Consider the following 27,796-nt stretch of genomic DNA (forward strand, 5'->3'; position numbering starts at 1 on the left):
TCTTTTAACCCAAGGATCACTGCCCCCAGCAATGGACACCAGAACCCTCGAGGCTTTTCATGCCAAACCATTTCCTGCTGTGCTGCCTTGGGCTCTGCAGCTGTCCCTCACCCCTGTCTGAGGGCCACCAGCCTGGCAGGTGGCACCATTGTGAGCCTGACCTCTGCCAGCCCAGCCCACTCTGCTCCAGGGTCCTGCCTGCAGCCCCTGAGCCCCCCAAGGCAGATTTCCCCCTCCCAGTGCCCCCCTGACCTGTGGGACAAAGCACTGGGCCCCTCCCTGCCCCTGCCTGCCCCCAGTGGGCTGGGAAGCTCCAGGGTGGCTTCCACCCCCAGCCCAGCTGGGATGGTGACTCTGTTCCTGCTGCTGGAATGAAGGCAGAGGCTCCATTTCAATGCCCCCTGATGCCTCAGGTTTGAGCTTTTCTGTTTTTCAGGTTCTGTGCTGCTTTAGTGTCTAAGTCTGGGTCCCATATTAGGGGATGCTGAGCTCTCTGCACAGAGCAGGGAGACAAAACAATTCCTGCTCCAGCTGGGGACCAGTGACAAATGATCCAAATCTCAGCCCCAGAGCACAAACAGGGATTGAAGAGAGAAAAACAAGGATGGGGCTGCATGGGCTGGAGCTGGAATTGGACAATTAACCCCAATATGCAAATGGAGCAGAGCTGATCAAAGTGAGAGACCCTGTGAGTGCTCGTGCATTTTGGGACCATTTTGGTTCATCTTGGGTGCAGCCCTGGCTGGGCTCTTGTGCTGCCCATTGAGGAGATCCTTTAAATAAATCCCTGCTTTGTCCTTTAGCTCTGCCCAGCCTCTGCTCCAGGCCAGCCTGCACAAGGCTCACCCTGACCCCAAAGCTCAGCAGCTCCAGCCCCACTGAGCGCCCAGGGCAGCAGGACACCATCCCTCCCCAGAAACCCCAACAGCCCGAGACATCCACAGGAGCAGCGTGAGTCAAACACAGCCACCCCTCTGCTGTGGTACAACCTTCCTCAATTAACTGCATTAATTAACAGGGAAAAGCCCCGAAGGAGCTGGGAGCTGTGGCTGTGAGCCCGTGGGGCTGTGGGGACAGAGGGACACTGGGGCTGCCCAGAGAGGGAACGGCTGCTCCAGGTGCTGCAATCCCCTTGCCTGGCACGGGACAGCCTGGCACGGGACAGCCTGGCACGGGACAGCCTGGCACGGGCGGGCAGGAGCACAGGGAGCAGCAGGAACATCGGGCAGCGCTCCGGGAGAAGGGCACCGCACAAACTGATGGGCTCCGGGCAGCAGGAGAGGGAGGAGAACAAAGCTGCTCCCAGATAATGAGGAGAGATAAGGGCAAGGGACAACAATGGGCCGGGAGCTCTCCCTGCTCAGCACATCGCTGGAGCAACCCCGAAGTCATCTGTGCTACAGAAACCGCGATTTATTTGTCAGGTTTCAGCTGAACTCTTGTCCAAACTGTGCATCCATGACACTTCCTGCTCTTCCAGGAACGGAGGGAGGGAGCTGGCTTCCCAGAAGTGTGGGGGAATAATAAAAAGATAGACCAAAGCTTTATGAAAGATTTAATTTATTGGTCAGACAGAATGGCTTTGCCCCTTGCACTTTCTGTGTATCTATCACATGGAAAAAGGTGACTTAAAAACCTAAAATGTGACATTTTGGCCTAGGGGTGATGGGAAACACCCCGAGCCACAGAAGGCAAAGCAGTGAAATCAGCTGTCTGCAGGGCTGCCTCAGTGCCAGCCCAGCCCTCTCCTGCAGGTCTGGGCACATTCCTCCACCTCCCTCACCTCACACTGATTCCATTAACCCAGGAGAAAAGGTGTAAGTTAAAACTTAACCTCAACTTAAACAGAACTGACACAGCTTTGGCTTGCATCAGTAAGTTTACAAGGGCAAATCACAATAAAATCATTTTAAATCAGTAAAAAGATCCATGCAGGACTGGAGCTTTTGTTCCCCAGACTGGTTTTACCTGTCTGTCAGTGCTACCTGGGCTTAAGGTAAAGCCTCACTCCTCATTTCCACCTGAACAGAACCTCCTGCCCCACAGCTCTGGGGCTCAGGGAGGGCACTGTGGCCACCTCATCCCTTCTGTTCCATGATCAATTCCCAGCCTGGAAGCAAGGACAGCACTGAAAACCCTCCAGGTGCTGTGGAAGGACAGCAAAATCCAGACAACAACACACCTGACAGCCTGAGCCAGCCCTTTGTCCCAGTGAACAGGGGTCAGCTCACCCTAAAAGGCTCAGGAACAAAATTCCACAGACAGATGTAAACATACAATTAGAAAACATTTGATCCAGGATTTTAAAGAATTAAAAAAATAATTTATTCTAAGATAATTTCGATGTGTGTGTGCCCTGATGAGTTCCCAAGCATCCAGCCTGGCCTAGGGAACCTTCCCCTCCCTCCCTCCATCCCAATTCCTCTCCCAGCCACTGTAACCTTTTGTGCATGGTCCTGCTGTCCTGTTCCCAGGCACATCCAAGGAAAACAAGAACGAGCAGCTCAGTGCCACGACAGACATTTCAAACATGTGGCTCAGCACATGCTTTTTCCAAGTTCTTGGTGATTTTTTTTCCCTCTTGGGGTAGGCAAGAACTCCTCAGAGAGCTCCCACCCCTTCAGAGTCCCACTCTGGCTTCTGACCAGGATGGGGCCTGCAGCATCTTTCCCACAAGCAGCAGGAATGTTTTTGCTCACCCTGCAGTGCTCCCTTTCCCTCCTCAGCCTCTCCACTCCCCAGGCCAGACCTCTGGACACGTCCAGAGTGACACACTGCAGCAGGGTGCTCCAGGGCAGCCCTGCTCTCCTTGGTTCACATCCCCGGGCTTTCTGCAGCCCACCCAGCTCCTGGGTGCTTGTCCCACACGGATTTCCCTTGTCCCACAGGATTTCCCTCGTCCTGGCTGGCCCAGAGCCCAGCAGGGCCCTAGATGCTGTCGTAGGGCATTGCCAGGCCGATGTTGTAGTTGTAACCGGACACCTCGTCGTAGGAGGAGCGGCAGATGGGGAGGACGCTGTCCACGGCCAGCTGGTCCACGGAGAACTCGTAGGAATAAATGACCCCTCGGTACCTGCAAAACAACCAGACACACCGCCTCAGCTCAGCGGGAATCACTGTAAACCCCACGGAATGGAGAGGGGATGCTGCAGGAGCTGGATGAACCCCATCCCCTGTGCGGGAGGCTGAGCCCTTGAGCAGGGAGAGCTCCCTGCTGCTCCCGGCAGGATCCTCCCAGCGCTGCTGAATCATTGCCTCCAGCCCCGCAGAGACGTGACTGTCATCTGCTGGAACATCTCCGGGCTCTCCAGCACGGGGGAAGATAAATACATTGGTATTTGATAGTTCAATTAGCACTAACAGCCATTTGAGATGCAAATACCAAAACCTGCAGCTCAAATGCCAGTAGTTTTCCTTTAGGAGGAGGCAGCATTACTAATACTTCGAGCATGGAGAGGGCTGCATTCCCTGCCTGGCTTCAGTGGACTTTATGTTTCCCTGCTGAGAAAAAAAAAGCTTTTTTTTGTGCTCAAGCAAATCAAGAGCCAATTCATCGCTTGTTTTATAAACCGTACCCTTAAAACTTTTTAAAATTTTATTTTTCTGCTGCTATACCCTCTCCGTAAGCGCTCTGGGTGATGACTCAGGTGCTCAGGGTGCTATTTAAGAACAAAGCACATTGCTGAGGGCTGGTTTCTCACTTTCGGTGCAAGCTGGGGTCGTCCTCGGTGATGCTGGAGCCTCGGGGGTTCTTCTCCTCGGGGATGTTGGCAGTGATCAGGCTGTGGGAATTGAACCACACGTGGCGCACTGGATGCCTGGAAAACAGCCCAGAGCACGGGGTGAGCGACCACCTGCACCGGACTCCCAAAACCCGAGTGCTGGGAAGGACTGGCTTTGGATGGAACCCGGAGTGGCTGAAATCAGCGGCCAGAGGGAGCAAACGGCACTCCTGGCTCCTCCAGCCCGGAGCACATCCCTCATCTTCTATCCCCATCTAGTGGGCTCTTCTCAGAACACACGGGGAGGCCGGAAAGTGCTGCTGGAAAGCTGGCACGGCAGCGGCCAGAGGGATGGATGGGCTGGGCCGGGCTGGGCTGGGCCGGGCCGGGCTGGGCTGGCAAAAAAAGGGGAAGGACACCCCACACCCCCTGCACTGAGCTGGTTTAGAAATGCACGAGCTAAGAGCCATGGAGTGGGGAAGGACCCCCAGGGATCATGGATCCAGCCCCTGTCCTGCCCAGACCCCCAACAACCCCACCCTGTCCATCCCTGGCAGTGCTGTCCAAAGGCTCCTGGAGCTCTGGCAGCCTCGGGGCCGTGCCCATTCCCTGGGGAGCCTGGGCAGTGCCAGCACCCTCTGGGGGAAGAGCCTTTCCCTGAGCTCAACCTGAGCTGCCCTGGCCCTGCAGCCATTCCCTGGCTCCTGTCCCTGTCCCAGAGCAGGGATCGGAGCTGCCCTCGGGAGGAGCTGCAGCCCCTGAGCAGCTCTGAGCCCAGGCTCCTCTGCTCCAGCTGAACCTTCCCAGTGCCCTCAGCTGCTCCTCCAGACCCTTCCCCATCCCCATGTCCCTCCTCTGGACACTCAAGGCAGGTCCTCACTCCTTTCCCTCCCACAGGTGAATAACTGAGCCCAAACCCAGGAGCAGCACTTTGTGCTAAAGCAGGAATCAATTCTCTGCTCAGCTGAGGATGGCTCATCTCCACACCCCAAATGTGTCTCCTGTCACCTCCCTCAGCTCCTGCTCCTGTTTTCCATTCCTGGCAGGGGGCCACAGGCAGGGATAACAGCACACACCTTATCTAGGAAAGCCTTTTGATGGAAGTGATCCTTCTGATTGCTCTATAGATTAAACACTGTTTTCTACCTGTTTAATCTAATGGTTTCACTTGGAGCACATCCCCGAGCTCAGCCCTGCCCTGCTGCCCTGCTCCTGGAGCAGCACTAATGAACATGCCAAGGAGACAATCAATGGAATATTGTCCTTAATGCATCAGCCACATCACAACAGGCTTTATCATTCCCAGGGTCAACACACAAAGTGATACCTGCTATTAATCAATGACAACTCCAGCTTGAACTTTCCTGGCTGTAAATACCTCATCTAGCTCCTCTTTGGGGAAGATGCATTAAAACTAATAATAATAAAAAAACGAAATCAGGATTTATCTGTTCATCTTATGGATATTACTCAGACTTACAAGGGGCTAAACCCTTGAGTCTTTACCCAGACAAAGCCTGGGAATTGTGCTTTGATCAGGAGATCTTCACTTAGCTGTACAAAGTGTCAGCTCCAGGATGCTGATCTCTGCTCGTACTTTCAGTACTGTGCTCCTTGTGCTCAGTACAAACTGGTATTTCAATATTTAAATGAGTTTAAGTGCTTTGGTCCTCACCACTAAAGGAATGTGTGGAGGAGGTGAACAGAAGCCCAGGGACTGTGATGGATGCACTGGATGGGGACAGCCAGAACCAGTTCCTCTCAAAACAGCCAGTCCAGCACATCAAACCCAAGGTTCCACAACTAAACAGAGGTTGGGGATAGAGCAGGGAGAAGTCACTGACTGAACTTCATGGAAAATCCAGGGGAAACAACTTCCCTGCTCCCCAACACCAACTGGAACACTCAGCTAATGAGTAAAAATGCTGACAGGCCATGACAGTGATGCCTCAGGTTTGAGCTTTTCTATTTTTCAGACTCTGTGTGTGGGTCTGGGCTTCATATCATGGGATGCTGAGCTCTCTGCACAGAGCAGGGAGACAAAACAATTCCTGCTTCAGCTGGGCACCAAGAACAAATGATCCAAATCTCAGGCCCAAGAGCACAAACAACATGGGCTGAAGAGAGAAAAGCAGGATGGGACTGCATGGGCTGGAGCTGTAATTGTCTGATATGCAAATGGAGTAGAACTGATCAGAGTGAGAGACCCTGATGACCAGCTGTCATTTTGTGACCATTTTGGGCTCACCTTGGGTGCAGCCCTGGCTGGGCTCTTGTGCTACCCAAGGTGGATCTATTGAGGAGATCCTTTGAATAAATCCCTGCTTTATCCTTTAGCTGTGTCTAGTCTCTAGCCTCACAAGGCACCATCAGTAAAGGGCCCCTCAGAAACACACAGGGCTCCATGTGAGGACACACCCTGTCCCCAAAGCACACAGAACCCCCCCAAAACCCAGCACCACGCCCTCCCTGCAGCCCCTGCAGCCCCGGTTACCTGGCGTGCATCTCCCAGAGCCTGGTGGCCATGCGCTGGTCCCACACGCACACCAGGCCCTCCTCCCCTCCGCTCACCACCTTCCACTCGTCCATCTGCACGGCGCGCACGCCCAGCTGGTGCCCGTGCAGGGAGCACACGGCCTCGCCGCGCCGCACGTCGAACACCCTCACCCTGCCAACACAGAAACCAGGCACAAACTCTTCAGCTAATCCACCCAGAACCGGCTGCATGGCCGGCCCAGAGAGCCGAGGAGCAGCGCTGTGTCCAGGCACCAGTGCTGTCCCTCAGGGCTCTGTGCTGGGGCCAGCTCGGTTCAATATTTTTATTGAGCACATGGATAAGGGGATTGAGTCTTTCATTAGTAAATCTGCAGTCAGCACTAAGCTGGGAGCGTGTGTGCATCAGTTGGAAGGTGGGAGGGCTCTGCAGGGAGACCTGGAATGGTTGGAGGGATGGGCAGAGCCCAATAAGATGAAGTTTAACAAGTCCAAGTGCCAAGTCCTGCATTTTGGTCACAATAACCCCCTGCAACATTCTAGGCTGGGGATGGTGTGGCTGGACAGTGCTCAGGTGGAAAGGGACCTGGGGGCACTGGCACACAGCCGGCTGGACATGAGCCAGCAGTGTGCCCTGGTGGCCAAGAAGGCCAATGGCTCCTGGCCTGTGTCAGGAATAGTGTGGCCAGCAGAACTAGGGAGGTCATTCTTCCCCTGTATGTGGCACTGGTGAGGGCACACCTCGAGTGCTGTGCCCAGCTCTGGCCCCTCAGTTTGGGAAGGACCTGGGGACACTTGAGCACATCCAGAGGGGGCAACGAGGCTGGAGAGGGGCTGGGAACACAAACCCTGAGAGGAACCACTGAGGGAGCTGGGGGTGCTCAGCCTGGAGAAAAGGAGACTCAGAGGTGACCTTATCACTCTGCACAGCTCCTGAAAGGTGGCTGTGCTCAGGTGGGGTTGGGCTCTTTCTCCAGGCAGCACTGACACAACCAGAGCACACAGCCTCCAGTTGCACCAAGGGAAACATAGGTTGGATATTAGGAAAAAGTTTTTACAGAAAGGGTGATAAAGTTCTGGAATGGCTGCCCAGGGAGGTGGTGGAGTCACCATCCCTGGGTGTGTTTAACAAAGCCTGGATGTGGCACTGGGGGCCAGGGTTTAGGTGAGATGCTGGGGCTGGGCTGGACTCGATGATCTTGAAGGTCTCTTCCAACCCAATGAACCTGTGAATCTGTGAGTATTTATTACAGGCTGGACACATGGGGAGTAACCTCCCAGAGCCATGCGCAAAGAGTCACAAACTCCTGCTCTCTATTTATCCAAGAAGGTTTTACATATTCAGATGGTTTCCAGGATGCTTTCTACAATTCTTTTTACATAAACATTAACTCTCAATTGGTATTATAATTAGCTGAATGTCCATTATGTCTGTGCAATTGTCCCCTTTAACTGGGTCGGTGGGCTTCTGAAGAGGAAGTAAGACCTCTTCCTCATGCTAAACTCTTCACCTGTGTCAAGCTGGCAGGGCTCCTTGGCCTGCTGGTCACAGTCCAAACCTCCTCTCATTCTCAGAAGTCAATATTTATGATTTCTGCACTCTTACAATACTCCATATATCACCTGTTATTCCCAACCTTGTTTCAGTTATTCAATTAATTTCCTTGTTAAGCTCTATATAATCTTTGCTAACTACATTTCTAACTTAGCCCCTAAATGAATTTAAGCTCTTAATTAAAATATATATCTATTTTTCACTATCTTAGCTGCATTGCTAGCTCAACCCCTGGACTCATAAAGACAGCTCTGGACATGCAGCTCCTCCTGAAGCTGCTGTGTGAGCCAGAGAGAGTCAGCTGGAGAAGAGGTGCTAAGAGTCCCTTAAAGGAATCCTGTCAAGGTCGTTGACATGGAAACTGGAAAGAAGAAAAGATAAACGAGGGGGGCCTGCAGTTGGACATGGCTGACAACAGCAGTGAGAGCACTCTGTGCCAGTGAGCACTGTGTGGAATTGTTGTGGCCAATGAATAAATATAAACTTTCTGAGAAGGTATAAAAGAGCATTCTGCTGGAATAAACAGAGAGAAGCCCTCTGAAATGCACGGTGTCCTTCTCTGGGTTGTGACTGTCTCACCAATGACAGGTTCTGACAGCACAAGGATTTGGGGTTATGGAAACACATCTGGGACAGCAGCAGAGCCACAGCTGGAAAACCAGTGAGGCACAACCTCCTCACCACTGAATTTTCACCCTGACTTCTGCGATCAAAGATCTTTTTCAGGCAGATTTCCCCACCACACAGGACCTCTCTGAGTCTTTGCAGGTTTTAGGACCTAAAGAGGGCTCTGGGGTCTCAGCACAGGAGGGACCTGGAGCTGCTGGAGAGTCCAGAGGAGGCACCAGAGATGCTCCAAGGGCTGGAGCCCCTCTGCTCTGGAGCCAGGCTGGGAGAGCTGGGGGTGCTCACCTGGAGAGGAGAAGGCTCCAGGGAGAGCTCAGAGCCCCTTGCAGGGCCTGAAGGGGCTCCAGGAGAGCTGGAGAGGGACTGGGGACAAGGGATGGAGGGACAGGACACAGGGAATGGCTCCCACTGCCAGAGGGCAGGGATGGATGGGATATTGGGAATTAGGAATTGTTCCCTGGGAGGGTGGGCAGGCCCTGGCACAGGGTGCCCAGAGCAGCTGTGGCTGCCCCTGGATCCCTGGCAGTGCCCAAGGCCAGGCTGGACACTGGGGCTTGGAGCAGCCTGGGCCAGTGGAAGGTGTCCCTGCCATGGCAGGGGTGGCACTGGATGGGCTTTAAGGTCCCTCCCCAACCATTCCATGATTCTATGAGTTATGATATAAAATAAAAGTGGAATTTGGATAAAGCTCCTCTCTCTGTGCCTCCCAAAGCATCAGCAATGCCAGGAGGCATGGAACACCCAGTTTGGACACACTGCTAACCCAGCCCTGGTACATGCCCTCATCCACTATGGACCAGGGGTGATATTATTACCAGGATCGATCAAGGAAAGGATTATTGTTGCAAAGATTTCAGAGGAGATTTTATGTGTGACAATTCAAAAGACAAGAAAGGGAATTACAGGTTCTTACCCTTGACTTAATTACCAATATTCAAAGCAAGCACCCAGCAACCAGGATCTGCTTTACTTCAAAAACTGTGGCCAGTTTTTAGGTACATCTGATTTTCGGACATTACAGACCACCCAGACATTTTGAAGAGAAAGAAACTGAAGACTCAGACAGAAGCAGAACTACAGACAAAGACCTTAGGATTCCAAGCACTGCCACAAGGCCACAATACCAGTTAGAGCTAATGGTGTTAAGTTTTAAACCCAGCTCATATCACAAAGGAGTGTGGGGTTTGATCCTTATTTATCAAGATTAACAGATAAAGCAAAGTACATGAATAAACAAAAAATGCAGCAAGTGAAAACAGAAGGAAAAGGGAAACACTGATCTCAGGCTTGAGAAGAAGCCAGAGCAAGTTCCTCCCAGCTGATGGCCATCAGGAACAAACCCATCAGGTACACATTAATCCCAGAAAAAGCCAAAACACACTTGTTCCAACACATTAACTGTACTTCATTCCATACCCCTGCTACGATGCTAATGGTGCTGCAAGTCCTTCCTCTGCCCTTCTCCAGCCGAGATTGCATCATATGATTTTACAAAGAACACATTTCAGGGCCTGAGACAAGGCAGCAGAGCAGGCCAGAGCTCCAGCAGAGCAGCATCCATCTGACAAGGAGGAGAACACGCTGGAGAACGCTCCATGTGCAACAGCCCGTGCCACAGAGTGAGGGGCAAGGATTGCTCCCTCCCAGCTCCAGCACAGAGGAGCTCTGGCTCCAGCCTGGGGGAGGATGGGGTGTTTGGAAGGGCTCCCTCCTGCAGCTCTCCCCACTCTCCTGTGTGTGCTCTCCCAGCAAGCAGAGCTGCTCCTGTTTGGAAAGCACAGCTGGAAGCTGGGATCTGAGCGAGCCCTGCTCATCCCGTGAGGAAGCACCCAGCTCTCAGGTGTCCATGCTGGCACACCCCTGGGAGAGCCAGAGGCACACCTGGCTGCTCAGATGTGCCTTAAGGAGGAAAAGGAACAATGTTTTGCCAATCCCACGTGGTGCTGTAACACAGAGCTGGCCCAGCACGTCCTGCCCGGACAGCTGGGCTCAGTGGGAGCGCTTCGGGCTCATCCCAGCTCCAGGGAGGTGTTCTGCAGGCCAGGCTTGGCCCCTCTGTCAGACTGCCTTGGGAGTGAGCTGCCTGGCCTTCAGGAGAGCCTGGAACACGTTTGGATCCACACCTTTCTGGGTTTGCCATATGTTTGCTTTCCCAACACTCCTCTCCAGCCCAGCTCCCACCAAGGCAAAGCAGGATCAGCACAGCTCCCTGCTAGGAGAGGAGGCCTCTTGCCAGAGCAAAGCACAGCTCAGGAATCAAATCAATCAGCAGTGCTTCAGCAGGAATTTCACAGGGAAAGACAGATTTTACAGGTCCTACCAAAACCATTTTGTGAGTATTACTTTTCAAAATCATGGTTTTGAGTAAAAGAAAGGTAGATTCAGGTGAAACTGGGAAATGGCTGTATTCAATTCAAGCAGTAACTGCTCTGTCTGGCCAGCAGCAGCCTGAGCTCCCAGGGCAAGGTCCCTGTTTCATAAACTCACTCCATAATGTGGCTGTGGAGATTCCAGTCTCGTTCCACCTGTGGATGCCCAGCACCTTCCTGCAGCATCACAGGAGGATGTGACCTCTGAGATGCTCTGCTCCTCCCGCTGGATGCCAAACTTACCTTCCCAACTTCATCCCTAACTCCTTGCTGTTCAGTGACATCCAACCCCCTGAACTCAGCCAGTGCTAAAGCTGAGAACCCCCAAAGCTTCCTGGAGGGGAAGGGCACAGGCATCCCCTCTGCTATAAAGGGGAGGGATATCAACTCCAGCTCCTCTCCCGTCATCGTGCAGGAGATTAAAACTGGAGCTTACTTTACTGGGGTGCTTTGGAAAATCAATTATCTGCTTTTAGAGGGGAAAAACCTCCCAGGGATTCAATTCCACTTGTCAAACTTCAGCTATTTCCTTTATCCTCCTTGCTGAGAAAGTGTGAGGCTTGCTCACGCTCCCTATTCTCCAGGAAAGAAAAAAAAAAGCTGTTTGACAAAATAATCATTTTTGCAAGCTGCTGCACTGGCGGGACAGAGGTCTGGGATTTGGCAGAGGGAAGTGCCCGCCTTCCAATCTGATCCCAGCACCAGAGCAGAGCACCACCTGCAGCCTGGTGCCCAGTGTGGAAAGGAGGAGGGAAGGAAGCAGGAGCCATTAGAGACTGGCTCCTGGCCATCCCACATCTCCTTTGGTGCACTGGATCAGACCCCACAAACGACTCGCCAAAAAAAGGAAATCTAAAAATTGGACTCAAAGGGTCTTTTTAAGCACTTTAATCCTTTTGCACTGCCTATTCCCAGCGCGGCCATTCCTGGCAGCAGACACTGAGCTGGGAAAATCCTACTCCCCAAGCCAAGGAGCTAAAGAGAAAGCTGCTAATCAGCTAAATAGAAGCTGGAATCTGTTCATATGAAAGTCTCTTTTTTTCTCTGTCACCTGAGGGACATCACAGTGTTCCGAAATACACTTTTGACATCATTTGGCAGCAGGGCCCATCTCATCCTCCATGATTCATCCCTTAGGTTATTTTTTTAATATCAGAAAGTGAGCTCTTAAATGCCAAACTCATTTTGCGGGTGGCGGTGGGGAGGTGGAAGAGATTCCAAGTGGTCTCGCTGGGCTGTGCACCAACTGCCTCCACCAAATGGCTCAGAAAGCTCCTCTTCCCATGGAGCTTCCCAGACAAAGCACACTGACAGCCACATCCAACTATTACCTAATAGTTTGTTCCTCAACTTCATGGAAACACAACAGGAGAAAGCAATTCCAGCAGGGCCAGATGTAGGACAGGGAGCTGGGGATCACTCACCTTCTGTCCTTGTTGCCTGCCACCAGCATGTTGGGGGGGCTGCTGTGGAGGTTGACACATGAGAAGTCACCTATGGAGTTGCCCACCTTGGTCACACACTGGTTTGTTTCCAGGTTGTAAAGGAGGATCTGGCAGAGAGGGAATAAAACACCACATCAATTCAGCAGGAGCACCACGACAACGCTTTGCTGCCCCACAAAGCAGAGCTGTGACCACCTGAGGTGTTCTGCAGGGTTTGTTTCTTGATGTGTAAAACAGAACCAAGAGACAGACCCACCCCTGTGAAGAAAGGCAATGACACCCTCAGAAATAAGGAATTCAGGTTTCCCAGTGGGATCCAGCAACAAGCAGGGATGCACCCCCAGAGTGGCCAGGCACAGCTCTCAGGCAAACCACACAGGGGAAATCTCTGGGGTTACAGGAAAAGCAAAGGGTTTCCTCATCAATTTTAGTGTTTGAGAGAGCAGTAAAAGCAAACAGCACCAGCCCCGAGGAGCTCTGGACAGATGGACAGTGAGAGGCAGATCTGGTCAAGTGCAGCAGGAACTGCAGGACAGAGCTGAGCACAGCCTGGGTGCCCTCACACACACACACACACACACACACACACACACACACACAGAGAAATGTCACATCTGAAGTGGCAGCTCAGATGGGAAAGGCAGAAAAACAACTCTGATTTCAGGCAGCATCTGAGATGATTCAACCAGAGCCTGGATGAGAAGCACGAGTTGTTCCTGTCCGTTCCCACTCCTCTCCTCAATCAGTTTAATCATGTTTGCTGTCCTTCCTGTGGGGCCAGATCAGATCTGTCTGCTTGGGCCTTTCAATTTAGGAGAACAAATATTTTTAGAAACAGAAAAATGCACTGGTCAAAGCCCAGTGGAGCTCAGTGCTGCACCTGGCTTTATATAACTTCATAAACATGATTAAATTTCATGGTGATGCTTGTTGAAATGAAAAGAAACCTTGTGACTATGAGAAGAGTTAATGGTATTTAAAACATCAGAAGAACCCCACAGCTTCCATGGCAACATCAGCATGGCCATGTCAACGTCACATCAATATTCTTTACTTCTAATTTGCTGATGATAGCCACGTGCAGCTCAATAAATATTGCACTATCTGGATGGATTATTTCAACATTGGCCAGAACAGCAGCACTGATGCTGCCTGGCTTTTTATTTCCTATCTGTGCCATTTCAGAGATCTGAAAGGTGAATGAAGAGAGCAGAAGAGGATCACTCTGTGATGGAGGCCTCTGGGCAACCAAAGTGCAGCTTTAAAGATCTCAAGGAACAGGGCAAAGAGAGACAGCGAATTTGCAGGTTTCTTCCACCTGCCATTCTCCCAGGCAAATTCAGACATATTTCAGCTCCCTATTAGGATCAACACATCCACATCCAACTTCCTTAGGTGTTCCTAAGATTTATAATTTCCCAATTAGTCCTTTGTGAAGCTGTCTCAAAAAACATGGCATTTTTCATCCTTAAGACCCAAAAACCCAAAGCAAGGATGACCTTTGTTGGAAAACCTGGGACATGAAAGTTAAATTCAAATAAAAATTAATTTAAACTTCCACCCCAAGGAAAAAGCTGCTACAAACTGCATGGCAATGTTAGTGTTTGAGGTAAAAACCAGTTTACAGCCTGTTCTCACTTCAGCCCAGCTCCCAACAGCTCAGTAACCAAACCCACAGATAATGATGTTCTGGCAAAGGCACCTCGAAGAGTTCTCAGTGCAAAGGAAATTAATATCTGTGCCTGGCAACCCAAACTTCTCCTTGGAAAGTTTGGAACAAAAGACAAAGACAATAAACTGCTGAATTCAGCTTAAGAAAGAACTGACAGGGTCAGGAGCAATGCATTCCAGCTCCCAGTTGGGCCCTTCCCAGCTGGATGTTAAAACTCCAGAGGGGAGAGGGCCAAAAGCTGCTTTCTTAAAAGTCCCCTGGGGCTGATACTTGCAGTGAACATCCATAACCTATTAATTTATCTAAATGACCAGAGCTCCCATCTCTGCTATAAACATAGGATACATACTTGAACATCCAGCCATGGCCAGGAAAGGCTGGAATGAAAAATTGCACTGAAAGATTCCCATGTAACATTTTCCAGGTTACATTTGCTCTGCCTGCAGCCCCATGGCAAAGCTCAAAGCAACTGGAAAAAAACTTATTTCTCCTCACATAACTTACAGGTGGCCAGCAATTTAAAGTGTTTGCACCTAAGAATCTGTAAAAAAAAATAAGGGTTCACACCCAGAAAAATGGAAGAAAAGCTTGCATCATCTTCTCCTACCCCCTTCAATTCCTTCTCATGTCCATCTCTATTCTTTTAAAGATTGTTTATTTTAACCATCAATCTTGTTATTGATTTAAATTTATTTTAAATTTTATCATGCACAAATGTCTTTCTAACCAATTAGTCCCATCATTGGAAGAGTCTCTGTGATTTTCAGTATCCAGGTTTTGCCTGTCTCAAAATTCAACCTGTCTTGAGCAGTTCCATGACCTGCAAATTAATTTCAAACCCTTATCCTGACCAATTGATAAGTAAAGAAGCTAAAAGCACTCAGAATGCTCACGTCTGAATAATAATTTCCTGGAGACAGGGATTTAAAAGCACACTGATGACAATTCTGAAGTTGCTGGAACACCTCTGATGAGCTCTCCTGTAATATCCCAAGGCAAGAAGGATTTTCCTTACAAAGGCCAAGGAGAGAGAATGGAAATACCTGGTCAATAGGGACTTGAAATAAGGGCCTGTGTGTTAAAGGGCAGATAAAGCATAAGATCTCTGGGAGGTTTATAATCCTATAATGCACACTGCAAAGGGATTACCCTTTTAAAGGTATTTATAATCCTATAATGGACACCCAAGCCCAGTGACCTAATAGGTACGGAACTGAGGGAAGTGAACCAGAGCATTTGGGTGTGAAATGAAGAACCCTGGGATAACACACTAACGAGCAGCCCTGGCCCCTCTGGGACCTCAGGGAGGAAAAGCATTAAAGACCCCGTGCAGGCAGCACCGGGATCCAACGCCCCAAATAAAAAGTGTCACCTATTAACATTGGCCAAATGAAAAGTCCAAGTTGCTGGCCAAGAGCCAGGCAATCTCCCTGAATGCTTAATAATTCAACAAGCCAGGAATAGCCAGAGCACCTCCAGCATTCTGTTTAGTTAAAGACCACAGAGATTAGCAAACACATTATCCATCTCGGAGGCGATCCCTTCCCTGTTACAAGTCCCTTAACGACCTTTACCATCCCTCCCTCTCTCTCTCTCTTTTAATAAGGCTGAGCAAATGGGACTTCATTTCAGCCCACTGCCACAGACTGGGGGGATTAATTATTCATGCTCATAGTCTCCCCTTTGTTAAGGCAGTGCATTAGACTAATTCCCCTCTTTACTGGGTGACTTGGGCACGGCTCAGCCTGTGGCTGCTCCTCTGGGACAGACACATCAGGAACCCAGCAAAAGCACCAGCCCAGGCACGGGAAAAAGGCAAAGGTACAGAACTGCAGAGTGCTGGGGACAGGGAACTCTCTCCAAATGCTGTCCAAGAACTCGTGGAAGATGCCTGAAATGAATTCCCAAAGAATTAAAGGCTCTGGAGCCAGAAGAGCTGAGCTGTGAGCTTTGTTACATCTCACTGCTAAGTGAGGTCAAGCGTGGTCGATGCACTCTGCTTGAGACACTTCCAAGAAAAACCAAGGAACTGAAGGAAACGCTGCTGATGGAACTCTTCCATGCACGGCCAAAACCCCAGCAGGTGTTTTGGGATGCTGCGTTGTTGGAGATGTCTTTTTTGGACAGAACATTAAAACAACAAATCCCTGAGCACTTGTTATCAAAGAGCCTGTGGTACTTTCAACAAGAGCTGGGGTGTCCATCCCACTGTCCTGGACGGCAGCCAGCACACGCCTGCTCTGGGAAGAGCTGCTTTCCCTTTCCCTCTCCCTTTCCCTCTCCCTTCCCAGCCCATTCCTGCCTCCTGTGCACAGGAACAGTGTGGGGCAGCTGGAGACTGAGCTGTGTCTCAGAACTGGGTGAATCCCTCTGTGTGCTGGTTCTTATTATTCTTATTTTCTGAATTTGGTTCTTATTTCGATGCAGTATTGGAGGGAGGATCATAAATATCAGCAAAAAGCACATTGTAAAACCACACTCAAACCCTACATCCTTCTCCTCACTGAACAACACACAGGATCCATTACAGAAGCACTTTTTCAGAAAGAACCATCCAGGGTTGAGGTTTCTGTCATTTCAAGTAAAATAAAACCACCCTGAGTTGCTCAGAGTGGCAGAGGATCAAGCAGCAAGCCTGAGAACAGAATTTACATTTGTTTTCAAATTATATTTCTCCCCTTTGCTTCTGTCCAGCCCTCTGCCAATTGGAAAAAAAAAAACAAAAAACATTGCCTGAATACACACAAATATTGCCAATGAAAAAGGGGCTGTGAAATTCCAAGCCCACCATAAATAAAAAGGGATCTGGTTTCTGCTCAGGTCAAACCCATTCAATCCAGAGGGTACCTACAAAAGCAGGAACACGCATTTGTGGGGGAACTCATCAAATTAAACACAACATATGGTACACACTGCTGCAAGTTTGGATTTTATTTCTAAAGTGATGTGGAAAACAAGAATATTTTTAAAGTTTACAAGCCCCAAGGGCACAGTTTCCCAGTGCAAATGTATTGGATTGCCTACTGTAAATATGGCACATAGCACTGCAACAACAACAAAAACAATGTGACTGTTAACAAATGCAAGGTCAGCATGTTGATACTTGTGCACACAGATAAGTGTTCTGGCTCCATAAATTTCAAGATGAGCTAAGATTTAAAAGGAGCAGCTGAAGGAGACAGACAGACAATCAGAGAGAAAGAAAAAGAGTAAATCAAACACAAAACAGCCAGTTAAAAAAAATAAATAAATAAAAAAGCAGTTAATATCCATGAATAATGGATGTTTGATTTAAAAGCAGTTTACTCCAATATGATGTAATTTTTGACAATCGGCCAGAGAGACTATTTTTCAAGTTCTTGCCAGATATAAGTCATTGTGGGGAGCTGGGAACACAAGTGCTTCTCTGAGCATGTGGAAAATTGACTTTCATGCCATCCTAAAGGTGACTTTTCCTGGCAGACGCATGCGCCGGGCGATGCCTGAAACCCCAAAAGCAGCACAGCTCCCAGCAAATGCAGCAGGAAAAGCAGCTCCCTGCTCCTCCCCATCCAACACCTGCTGCACGAGTCACACACAGAGCTAAAGACAAGCGGAGTTTGCTTTTCCCTTTGAAGTTTCTCTGTGCCTGGAGTTGCAGAGTGAGGCTTCAGGCTGGTGGCAAGAAGGGGAGCCAAGCGCTGCGCTGGCGCTGCCAACGCACCTGCAGCCCTGGGCACTGCCAGCCCCCGGGGCTCTGCCAGCCTGGGATGGGCTGGGATGTGGGCAGATGTCTGCTAGGACTGCAATGGGGTCACCAGGCTCGTTTGACTCGTGGCTGGGGCCTGGGCTAAGAGCTCCAGGGCCCGTGGGGAGATGTTGTGTTTACCCACCGAACCACCCACACACTCAAAAACCCCTCTAGCCCAGGATCAGGTGCTCCCCAACCTGAGGGAAACCTTCTCCCATGGAGAAGGGAGGCAAAGAGAACCTTAAAAAGTGAATGAAATCCCTCGGTTTCATCACCTGGAATATTCATGGCACATCCTAGCAGCTGTATTTTCCAAAGCTAAGGCACCTCCCTCAGCCATCGTGCCAATTTTTGAGGCACTCACACTACAGCACAAACAGGGGAGAAAAAGCAGAATGTCCTTAATGTCAGCCAACAGAAAGGGGTTGATTTATTTATTATTTATTTAGTCTTTTATTTATTTCAACTTACAAAATTATTCCTGGTCATTTAGAGCATTTGATCAAGAAATCATGCAAAATTTAGACAAGGAAAAGTTCTGGAGTCTCTGCTGGTCTCTTTTCCCTGTAATAGTTCAGTTCCTCAGAGAGTTTTGCCTCTCTGACATGATAGCAAAGAGCTTATAAAGAGAAAGGTATTTAAAACACCTTTCAACACCTCCAAAGATCTGCTAACACCCTGCAGTCCTGCAGCTCCTCAAAGAGAGACATTTGGGCAAGTTCCATCTGTTCAGACACCAGCAAGCCCTGCCCTTCCACTGGTATGAAAACAGAGTTCACAAAGATGAATTTCCTGAAAATTGGGCTCTTTACAAGGGTCATGGAGGCCAACAGAAGTGAAATACCCCACATTTTTTAAACAAGAAAAACTAAGATTAAAAAAATGGAAGTCTTTGGAACTCCATGAGAACTGGAGACATCCAACACCAGAAAAGACAATGCAGCTTCTCAGTTGGAAGGGTTTTAGTTAAAATAAGGTGTAAGTAGGGTGTAAAAGCTCACATAAAGCAGCCATGAACTAAATATACCATCCAAAAACGCCTGTAAAGTATGAAACTCAATTTCAAGGAGTATTTACTGCTGTCCAGAGCAGCTGTGGCTGCCCCTGGATCCCAAGGCCAGGCTGGACAGGGCCTGGAGCAGCCTGGGACAGTGGAAGGTGTCCCTGCCCATGGCAGGGGAGGCACTGGATGCTCTTTAAGATCCCTTCCAACCCAAACCACTCAGGGATTCTATGATTTAACATTTGTTTTCACTCACTATCACTGGTTAATTCCACTAGACACACTCACATTTCCAAGCAGCTGAGGAATTCCATGGAAACACAAAATGCAGGAGCAAACCCAGGCAGTGTTTCACTGGCTGCTGAGAGCAGCAGGTGAGGTTGCACACCTTTCCTCAAGCACAAGGCAGTCAGCAGCTCCAGAGAGCTGCAGAAGAGACAGCATGAACAAGCAGCACCCAGGAGAGCTGATCTCAGCACATGCAGCCTTCTGCCTCAGAGCTGGAAGCTGTAAAACCATCCCTTCCCTCCTCTCCTCCCCATCCACCAGCCCTGGAATCAGGTTCACATTTGTGCACAAAGCAACCAAACCCACACCTGAACTGTGCCTGACAATAATAAAAATCTTCATGCATGCTGTATGAAGCTTCTTTGGTAGAAAAACCCCAAATCCTTCTTTGTTCATTGTCTCATATCTCCAAAAACTCTGAATATGTTAAAAATTTTGAACAGAATTTGAAATAAAGGAGGAAGTTGTGGTTTAGGATATTTCCTCTCATCTCAGGAGAACAAACACTGCTAAATTTCACAGAAATAATCCACAAAGCTCACCTGAGCCATAGTAGGAGACCAGACTTACCTGACAGCAGATTCAGGAATGGTTACGAAGGCACCAGCTATGAGAAAAGCTCCAGATTGCATCAAAACCCAGATGAACTCAAGCCTAACATTTATCCTGCTGCTTCCTTTTGAGGTTTAGATCCTGACATGAAGAGGACCAAAGCCAGACTGTGGATTTAATCTCCCCCATGGTGTTTAAACCCAAATTTCCCACAGGTGAATGCCCAGCCTTGGTGGTGCTGCAGCAGCCCTGTGACCACGGGCTCCCAGCTGCCTGACACAGGGCATGTCTCACTGGCCTGACATCACCCCTCAAGGAGTGTCCCCTGGATGCCCTGGGAATAAGGATTTCCCACATGGGTCATTATCTGGGCTATTTAATTAGCCCGAGACAAGCCTAGATGGGAACAGAGATCTCAGAATCTGGACTTGAAGGGATTTCATGTTGAGTTAACAGAGCTGAAACAACAAAATCTTTCATAGCTTCACTTCAAAAAAGAGTTCCAGGAGCACTAAAGCAGAAGAACTTTCAAGAAACAGCAGCATATTTGGTTGTCTGGTGCTACTGAAGTGCATGTGAACTTCTCAGGGATGAAGCATTTCTGTTCTCCCTCCCTCTTGCACGGGTGTCTCTCATCTGACAGGAGCCAAGTCTAGGCCACGGATTTGATGTTTTCCTCCTCTCCAACATAAAAGTTCCCACAAAATTTATGCCTCAGATCTCAGCTCTGCTGTCAAACATGGCTAAAATTAGAAAATGATTTAAAAAAAGAGAGAGAGAGAGGGAGGAAAAAGATGGTTTCCCTGAGTGTTTTGATCAGGAAGCAGGTTACTAGGCAGGGATTGCCAGAAGGAAAATAATAACCCGGAGGAAAACAAAGAAAACCCCACACTGGGGAGGAACACAGGCAGCAGCCAAGGGGGCTGGAATCCTCCAGGACTGCAGTTCCAGGCTGGGGAGCTCTCCCAAAGCCAGACTGTCACCGTGGCCCAGCGTAATCAGGCCTCCCTTCCCGTCTGCGAGGCCACTCATTAGCATAATAGCCATCAGTAATTAATTTCCGGCGTGATGTCAGCTGGAGCAGCAGTGCCAAGGCAGTGTCCTTGTCACACCCCCCGGCTGTCTGGGCCCATCTCCCTGATTAGGATGCACCAGGCTTAATGCAATCTGCCAGCAAGAGCCAGGGAGCTCAGGACTAAATTAGGAAAGGTGTCCGGCTTTGCTGAGCAGCACTCGGGGCCTGGGGAGGATTCTCTGCTCTTTATGAGGCACAGAAGTGATCACTGGGGTAATGCCCCCAAATGAGGCAATTTCACCTCCTGCCCTCCCAGCTCTGGAGGGAAAAGAGCTGGATTAGGACAGCAGAGGAATGAATAGACAGCAGAGCTTGCAGCATCTCAGGCCTCGAGGTATTTATGGTGAATGGGGGTTTTAAGGGGAATGAGATGCAGCTGGACACGTTTATCCCTCACACAAGAAGTCCTAAATAAAGCTTTCCCATCCCAGTCACTTGCCAAGGGAAATCCTGCATTTCTACACTCCAGACCACAGTGGTCTGCAGTGGGTGCTCCATTCTCCAGGTGCCTGAAGCCCCCTCCCTCCCTCACTGCTGACAGCCCCAGTGTAACACAAAAATGGAATAAACCAGGGAATGGAAAAGGGAGGCAAGGTGCAGGAAAGGGGCAGGAACTCTTCCCAAGGCACCTGGAAACACCAAAATCCTCTCACAGCGTGGCCAAATACTCAAGAGCACAGCACAAAAAGCACCCTCCTCCTCAGGGTGCTCATCTGCCTGGCACTGCTCAGGATCTCCAGAGAGGCTGGGGGCTAGTTTGGGATTTTGGGTTGTTTACTGGGGTTTTTAGGGGGTTCTTTGAGATGAGCTCCCCCTGATGCCAATGGTGCAGCACAGACTGAGCTGGGCCTTGCTGAGGAGCAGAGGTTGCAAAGTGAACCCAGCTGGCTGAATGTCAGATTATGCTTTTTTCTGACCCAGAGATGGGGCAACTGAGAGGTGTTTTAAACACTTCTAGTCTATTGTTAGACTCTTGTGAAGGGTGAGACAATACAGATATTATAATTTACACTACCACAATTAGAAGCTAATTATTTCTTAATTACAATATAGTATAAGTGGTTTTGACATTCATTTTTACTACACTATGCTGTAAATGTCTTAAAACTAATAATCTGAAATTACTCTTCATAAGTCTTACTACAATACATTTTTCATAATTCTATTTCCCTAAAGTATCTAATCTTATTTATAAACCCATCCTTTGAAACTTGTGTCTAGTTCTATTTCTCTCTCAACAATATCTATCTTATTCCATAGCATTTCTAAGTCAATATTTCCTATCTCAAAGTTTACATACAGATACAAACTATGTAAACCTTGTGTCAAACTAAAAATTCTCTACATTTCCCACAGCTGAACAATAATCCCTCACTTCAGCCCCCAGAAGAACACAAAGCAGCATCAGATTATTGCATTGAATTGTCTTCTCTCTACTCTCAAAAGCTGGAAAGCAAGGAAAGAAGTCCTCAGCATGAACTCTTTTTTTTCCTTAATTACAAAGGTATAAAAATCTTCTCAGAAAATAATGACAATACCTGGTTGGGTTCATTCAACAGCCAGCCAAAGGTTTTGATGCCAAAGGCTGCCTGGTGAGCAGCCACGTCAAGGCAGGTGACAGGCTGCCCATAGACAGAGTGCAGGATTCTGCCAGGATCTTCTGCTTTCAGCAGGTAGACAATGTCCTCTGCAGCTGCCACTGCCACCGGGCTCCCCGTCACATCTGGAACCAGATTAAGGAAGTTGACCTAAAAAGAGCAGACTTTTTATTTTATTTTTTATTTTAGTTTATTCTAATGCAGTCAAAAATTCTTTTGCATCACTAGTGCCACATGCTGAACTGAATGAACTACTCATGTGTGTTCTGAATCATCTCAGCTATGGATTCATTCCACACAAAGACCAAGCATCAAGCTTATTTCTGAACTGTAAGACTTAGCTTTGGAGGGGGGATTAATCAGAAGTGGTTTAAATCATTTCACACTCTTTAACTGCACAGCTTCCTCCTATAGGAGAGAGGCTGCAAGACTCAATTATTCCTACACACTTCCTTCCCCTTTCAAACAAATGCTGATACTCTGAGACAAAACAAAACTTCAGAGAATGAGTTTTAATTACAACTCTCAAAACTTCAGTGACAGAAGGTGCAACCTAAAGAAGCTGCATGAGTAGTTACAGCTTCACAAGTGACACTATTAGGCTGCCTGCAATATCCTGCCTCAGAATTAATCAGATAGTGTGGATCTGGAATGAGACCTGGAGTATCAGCTCCAATTCTATGCGAGAAAACTGATTTACAAAATGAGCCAGCTTAGTTTACTGCTGACAAAAAAAAACCAAACCACCACAAATTAAACCCAGCCAACCTCCTGCACCATATGGACCCGTGTTCATTTGCACTCCTAGCTTCAGCCAGCAGTTCACCCTTGCTCTTCAGGGATGGAAGAGTCACCCCTGAGCCTGCTCCAAAGTCAGAGCCTCGAGCTGGGAACGCCCTGATCTAGTTCAAGCTGTAAGACTTTTGTGAGAACCATCCTAACCCTACCAACAACAATCAGTGGATCAGGAGCTCTTTGAACGGAGCACGGTAGCCTGGAGACTCACCAGTTTCTGGACTTCAAAGGTCCCTGGGGTTTGCCAGACTCCTGTGTCGTCGGGGCTCTCCAGCCTGACCTGGAAGCCGGAGGCCGTGGCCACGGCGGCGCCCGGGGCCAGCGCCAGGGCCTGGATGTGCTGGTTGTGCTGGAAGTGATGGATGGGCTCCTGCCCCAGCAGCAGGCTCCAAACACTGACAGTGCCTGCAACGGGAAACGGGCACTGCGGTTAGCTCAGCCCCTGGCACCACCTCCAACGAGCCCTTAAACAGCTGCAAATCCAGCTGGTGGAACAAAGGAATACAGGGAAGAGATGGGGCAGGAGAGCTGAACTTCAGCATGCTGTGGTTCCTCTGGCCAGGAGAATTTATGTGCTCTGGCCTGAAGGTGAAGGAGGGGAGGTAGAGATGGGATATTGGGAAGGGATTCCTCCCTGGGAGGGTGGGCAGGCCCTGGCACAGGGTGCCCAGAGCAGCTGTGGCTGCCCCTGGATCCCTGGCAGTGCCCAAGGCCAGGCTGGACAGGGCTTGGAGCAGCCTGGGACAGTGGGAGGTGTCCCTGCCATGGCAGGGGTGGCACTGGATGAGCTTTAAAATCCCTTCCAACCCAAACCCATCTGTGACTCTGTGATTCCAGGCTCTATTGTTCTGTACCTAATTCCTAATTTCTGACTGTCCAATAACATTAGCAGCTACCTTGAGGAAGACTCTTTGACTTCTCTCACATTTCCATGTTCAGAGATCAGATGCAAGCAGACACCTTTTGTTCTATTATAGAGAGGCCCTCAAAACCAGCAAGGAAGAGCCCACACTCCAATTTTAAGTCACTTTGCTGCATGGTTCACAGAATCACAGAATATCCTGAGCTGGAAGGGACCACAGGGATCACGAGTCCCACCCCTGTCCCTGCCCAGACCGCCAACAATCCCACCCTGTCCATCCCTGGCAGCGCTGTCCAAAGGCTCCTGGAGCTCTGGCAGCCTCGGGGCCGTGCCCATTCCCTGGGGAGCCTGGGCAGTGCCAGCACCCTCTGGGGGAAGAACTTTTCCCTGATCTCCACTTAAACCTCCCAACGCAGCTCCACTGCCTGGTTCCTGTCCCTGGTCACCACAGAGAAAAGCTAAAGAATACAAATCTTGAAGAACAAAGGAGTGTAAGTCAAAAGAAACCATATTTGTAATTGCATTTTTGCCAGCCTGGCTCCCCAGTTCTCTATTTAAAAGCATCATAATCTGAGTAAAAGCAACCTGAGGCAATCAGGAGGGAGCCAGAAGGGAATTGGAGCCTTCTGGGCCACCTTTGCACTGAATTGAGAAGCAATCTTGCAGCGTGACAGGCAGGGCTGGAGAAGCCTCCCTTGCAGAGGAGCACGTTAATGATGAAATGATTAATGGCAGCTCTTCCTTCAGAAGGAGACATAAAAGCCCTGACAGACAGCTGTGGATGGGCACCACTGCCAGTTTGCAAACACTCCTCCCCAGTCCCAGAGGAGGTGAAGCAAGAGTGTGGTAATGAAACTGCACATAGTGAAATGGTAGCTAAATGAGTTTAAATTGATTTATGGTAGCTTTTGTAAAGATTATTTGGTATCTGGAAAGTGCTACCGATGTGAAATAATGCAGATAATCCTTAAGATCCCTGTCTAATGGCACTCCCACTGAATATTTATATTCCTCACCATGGGAATGAGCACCATAATGGGGACCATTTTTGTTTTATTAGGGATGAATATTTAAATTAATCTGCTATTTGCCTAAACAATTAGCCGCCTCTGTTTGTTTACACAAAGCCAAAACTGCAATTAGGCTTCCATCAGAAAGATAAGTCCCGACTAAAACTGTCCCGACGGAGTCGTAAGGGCTCAGAGCAGAACTTCCCAAAATTACTTCTTAGCATAATGGTAATTATGTTAATTGCTTGAAAGGTAAATAACTGCTGAACTGGGTTTGCAAAGCAGACTGGTTGCACGCAGCTCAAAACCAGTTAACAAACCCAAGTGGGCAGCACAGGCTGCAGCCCTGCAGGGCAGAGCTGGGGCTCCTCTTCCCCAGAGCAAAGGATGGGGAGCTCTCACCTCCAGGAGATGATTCAGCCAGGCAAAACCCCAGCAGTGATAACGTGGTATCAGATACAGGGAGTCTGAACTGGAGTTTTGTGTCAGACCGTGGATTTGGCTGCCAGGCTCCTCCAAGCAGGAGGATTTTCAATTTTTGTTCAGCAGAAAATGTATCTCAATTAAATATCAGGTTCATGAAGGGGGAAAAGGAGGCTGATTTGCTTTCAGTGAAGCCTTTTGTTTACGCATCTCTGAGATGATCATTCCACTGGGTTTAACAGTGTCTAAATGGATGAAAGGTCAGAAAAATTTAAAAAAAATTATTCTGACCTCATAAGCAAACTGAGAAACCCAGAGCTCAGGGTTCTGCTCTCTAATTTTGGGCAACAAGCCACTTATTATTATTATTATAATTATTATTATTATTTCATCTCAAACATGATAAAATCTGTCCAAAATAAAATATTTGAACCAGGCAAACAAAGCGTGCAACATCTGATACATGATATGGGCAATACAATCCTGGTAATGTAAAAAAAAAAAAAGTGACTTTTAAGGTCACAAATTCACATGTGATGAAGGAGCACAAAGTAAGAGTAAGCTGGAGAGTTCAAAGAATATCCTGAATTGGAAGGGACCCACAAGGATCAGGACAGAAAAAAACAGAAAAAGCAAACACTCCACAGGATTTATAAATAGGTAAAGCTGCTAAGAGGGCTAAAAGTGCTGCTCAGAATATTCTGCATTTCACTGCAGAAACAACACAAGGTATTTATGGGTGTGCAAGTCCTTGCAGCAGTCAATCACGTTTGGGTAAGAGCAAAAAATCCCATACCATTCCAGTTCAGGTTATTAGTGTGGCACTAAAAAAATAATCAGGCTAAGATTTAGCAGTGCAGATGAGATCACTGCTCTCCACAGTCTGTCTTCCTGCCTCCAGCACTGCCCAGCACCTCATTTCCACAGCAATTCCTCTGCTGAGGTGAAGTTAAGGTTGCAGCCATATGTTATCTTTTTTATTTTTTATAATACTGAAATCTTACTAAGTGTTAGAAGGCCACAAAATGAAAATTATAAGCAGCGGTTTCACAGCACACTAAAATTTGTACCATAATTGTGATTATTCCAACTGAACTCTAACAGTAACTCCCCAAAATGATTTAGAATTATGAGCAAGCTGGGAAGTCATTGTGGCTCAAGAAGAGAAGTGCAAGAAGCTGCTGCTGGTGGTGTAATGCTGACATTCAATGTGACAATCACTGCACCAGCCCCGTTTATCACTTTACCCCAGACTGGACAAAAAATTCAACTCCCAACCCATACATTTCTGAATGTGGCCTGATGAAAGATGCATTTACTGCCAGTCACTCCAGACTGGGAAGTACTTGGATGGAACACTGAGCAGGAGGCTGTGGTGCTCAGAGTGCAGTGCTGAGCCTGACTGAACTCCAGATTTTGGGAGCATCACCAGCCTTGCCCAGCTCTTGCTGTGTCAAAGGTGGGAGGCTGGAGGCTCCTCTCTCTCTACCAGCAGGGCTGGCAGCACAAAAGACATCCTGTAAAAGCAGCTGTTACATCTGTTTTCACACAGGTTTTCTCTGCTATTACAGGCAATGCATTTGCTACAAAATTAAACAAACCCAAGTATCTTTTTTCCTTCAAAATCCCCTAATCCTCCGACAGGGCAAGGCAGCACAACCACAGAGCAAACAGTGCTAAATCTCATTTGTAAATATTATCCTGGCTGTGTCTGGCAGTGCCACAGAGCCTGTCTGAGCCCCTCCTGAGCTGGGCACAGCTGGCACTGCCCACCTGAGCTGCCAGCTCGGGATGGGAGGGCTGGATGTGGGTGTGGAAGATCCCAGCTCGGATCCTAAAGACCCTTTGCAGCAGCTCTTCCACATTAAAACCAGCATTTGCTGTCAGCTGGTGGCTGCTGCCAACTTTGGAAGAGATGTAAAGCAATCTACATGTGCATTATTTGAAAAAAAAAAATTAAAATCCCAGAATTTTGTCTGTGCTGGAGCAGGGAATCCAAATGTGCTCCTAGTTTCCAGGCTCATTCCCTTCAGCTGCTAAACACAACAGCCTGGGAAGGCCAGAAGGTGCTGAACTCACATCATCTCCATGGTGCTTGTCCTGTTTCAGAGTTGTGGTCTTGTCACCTTGATTTAAACAAAATAAAACTCAATTTCACCTTTTGAAAACCCTTGGACTTGATGATCCTTGTGAGTCCCTTCCAACCCAGGCTATTCTGTGATTCTCTGGCTCTATACAGGTAGATTTTTTTTGCTCCAAAGTGGGAACATTAATTTATTTCCTTATAATTTTCAGCTATATCATATCTCTATGAAGTACAACCAGTATAAGAAAAGGATGGGTGGAAATGAGCACCAGCCTGGAGTATCAAAACTTGTTGCTGTGAATTTTGAGTTTTCCCAAAAACATTTCTAGTTGGAGGAGCCAATTTAACCTTAGATACTTGAAGTTCATTAATCAACATTTTACATTTAGTTTTTGCTTCCAGCAGGCCCTGAGGGTACAAAGAGTGAGAGACCAGATCTCAGTGACAAGAGCTTTTCACTCACACTACCATGAGCACACCAGTTCCCACCC

At 48.6% G+C, this 27,796-nt stretch overlaps 1 protein-coding gene across 1 annotated transcript in view; it reads right to left on the reverse strand.

Annotated features, from left to right (window-relative positions):
- Positions 1–1,543: 1,543 nt before the first annotated feature.
- FBXW8 (F-box and WD repeat domain containing 8) overlaps positions 1,544–27,796 on the reverse strand; it is a 54,276-nt gene continuing 28,023 nt past the window's right edge. The window contains exons 6-11 of the mRNA XM_064392420.1: positions 23,136–23,329; positions 22,070–22,279; positions 12,191–12,318; positions 6,217–6,390; positions 3,702–3,818; positions 1,544–3,073 (exon numbers count right to left, since the gene is read on the reverse strand). Of these exons, the coding sequence (XP_064248490.1) occupies positions 2,929–3,073; positions 3,702–3,818; positions 6,217–6,390; positions 12,191–12,318; positions 22,070–22,279; positions 23,136–23,329 (968 nt within the window). The 3' untranslated portion in view covers positions 1,544–2,928. The remainder of the gene's footprint in view (positions 3,074–3,701; positions 3,819–6,216; positions 6,391–12,190; positions 12,319–22,069; positions 22,280–23,135; positions 23,330–27,796) is intronic.

The sequence above is a fragment of the Passer domesticus genome, chromosome 17 (genome assembly GCF_036417665.1).
Source record: "Passer domesticus isolate bPasDom1 chromosome 17, bPasDom1.hap1, whole genome shotgun sequence".
NCBI classification, from domain to species: domain Eukaryota; kingdom Metazoa; phylum Chordata; class Aves; order Passeriformes; family Passeridae; genus Passer; species Passer domesticus.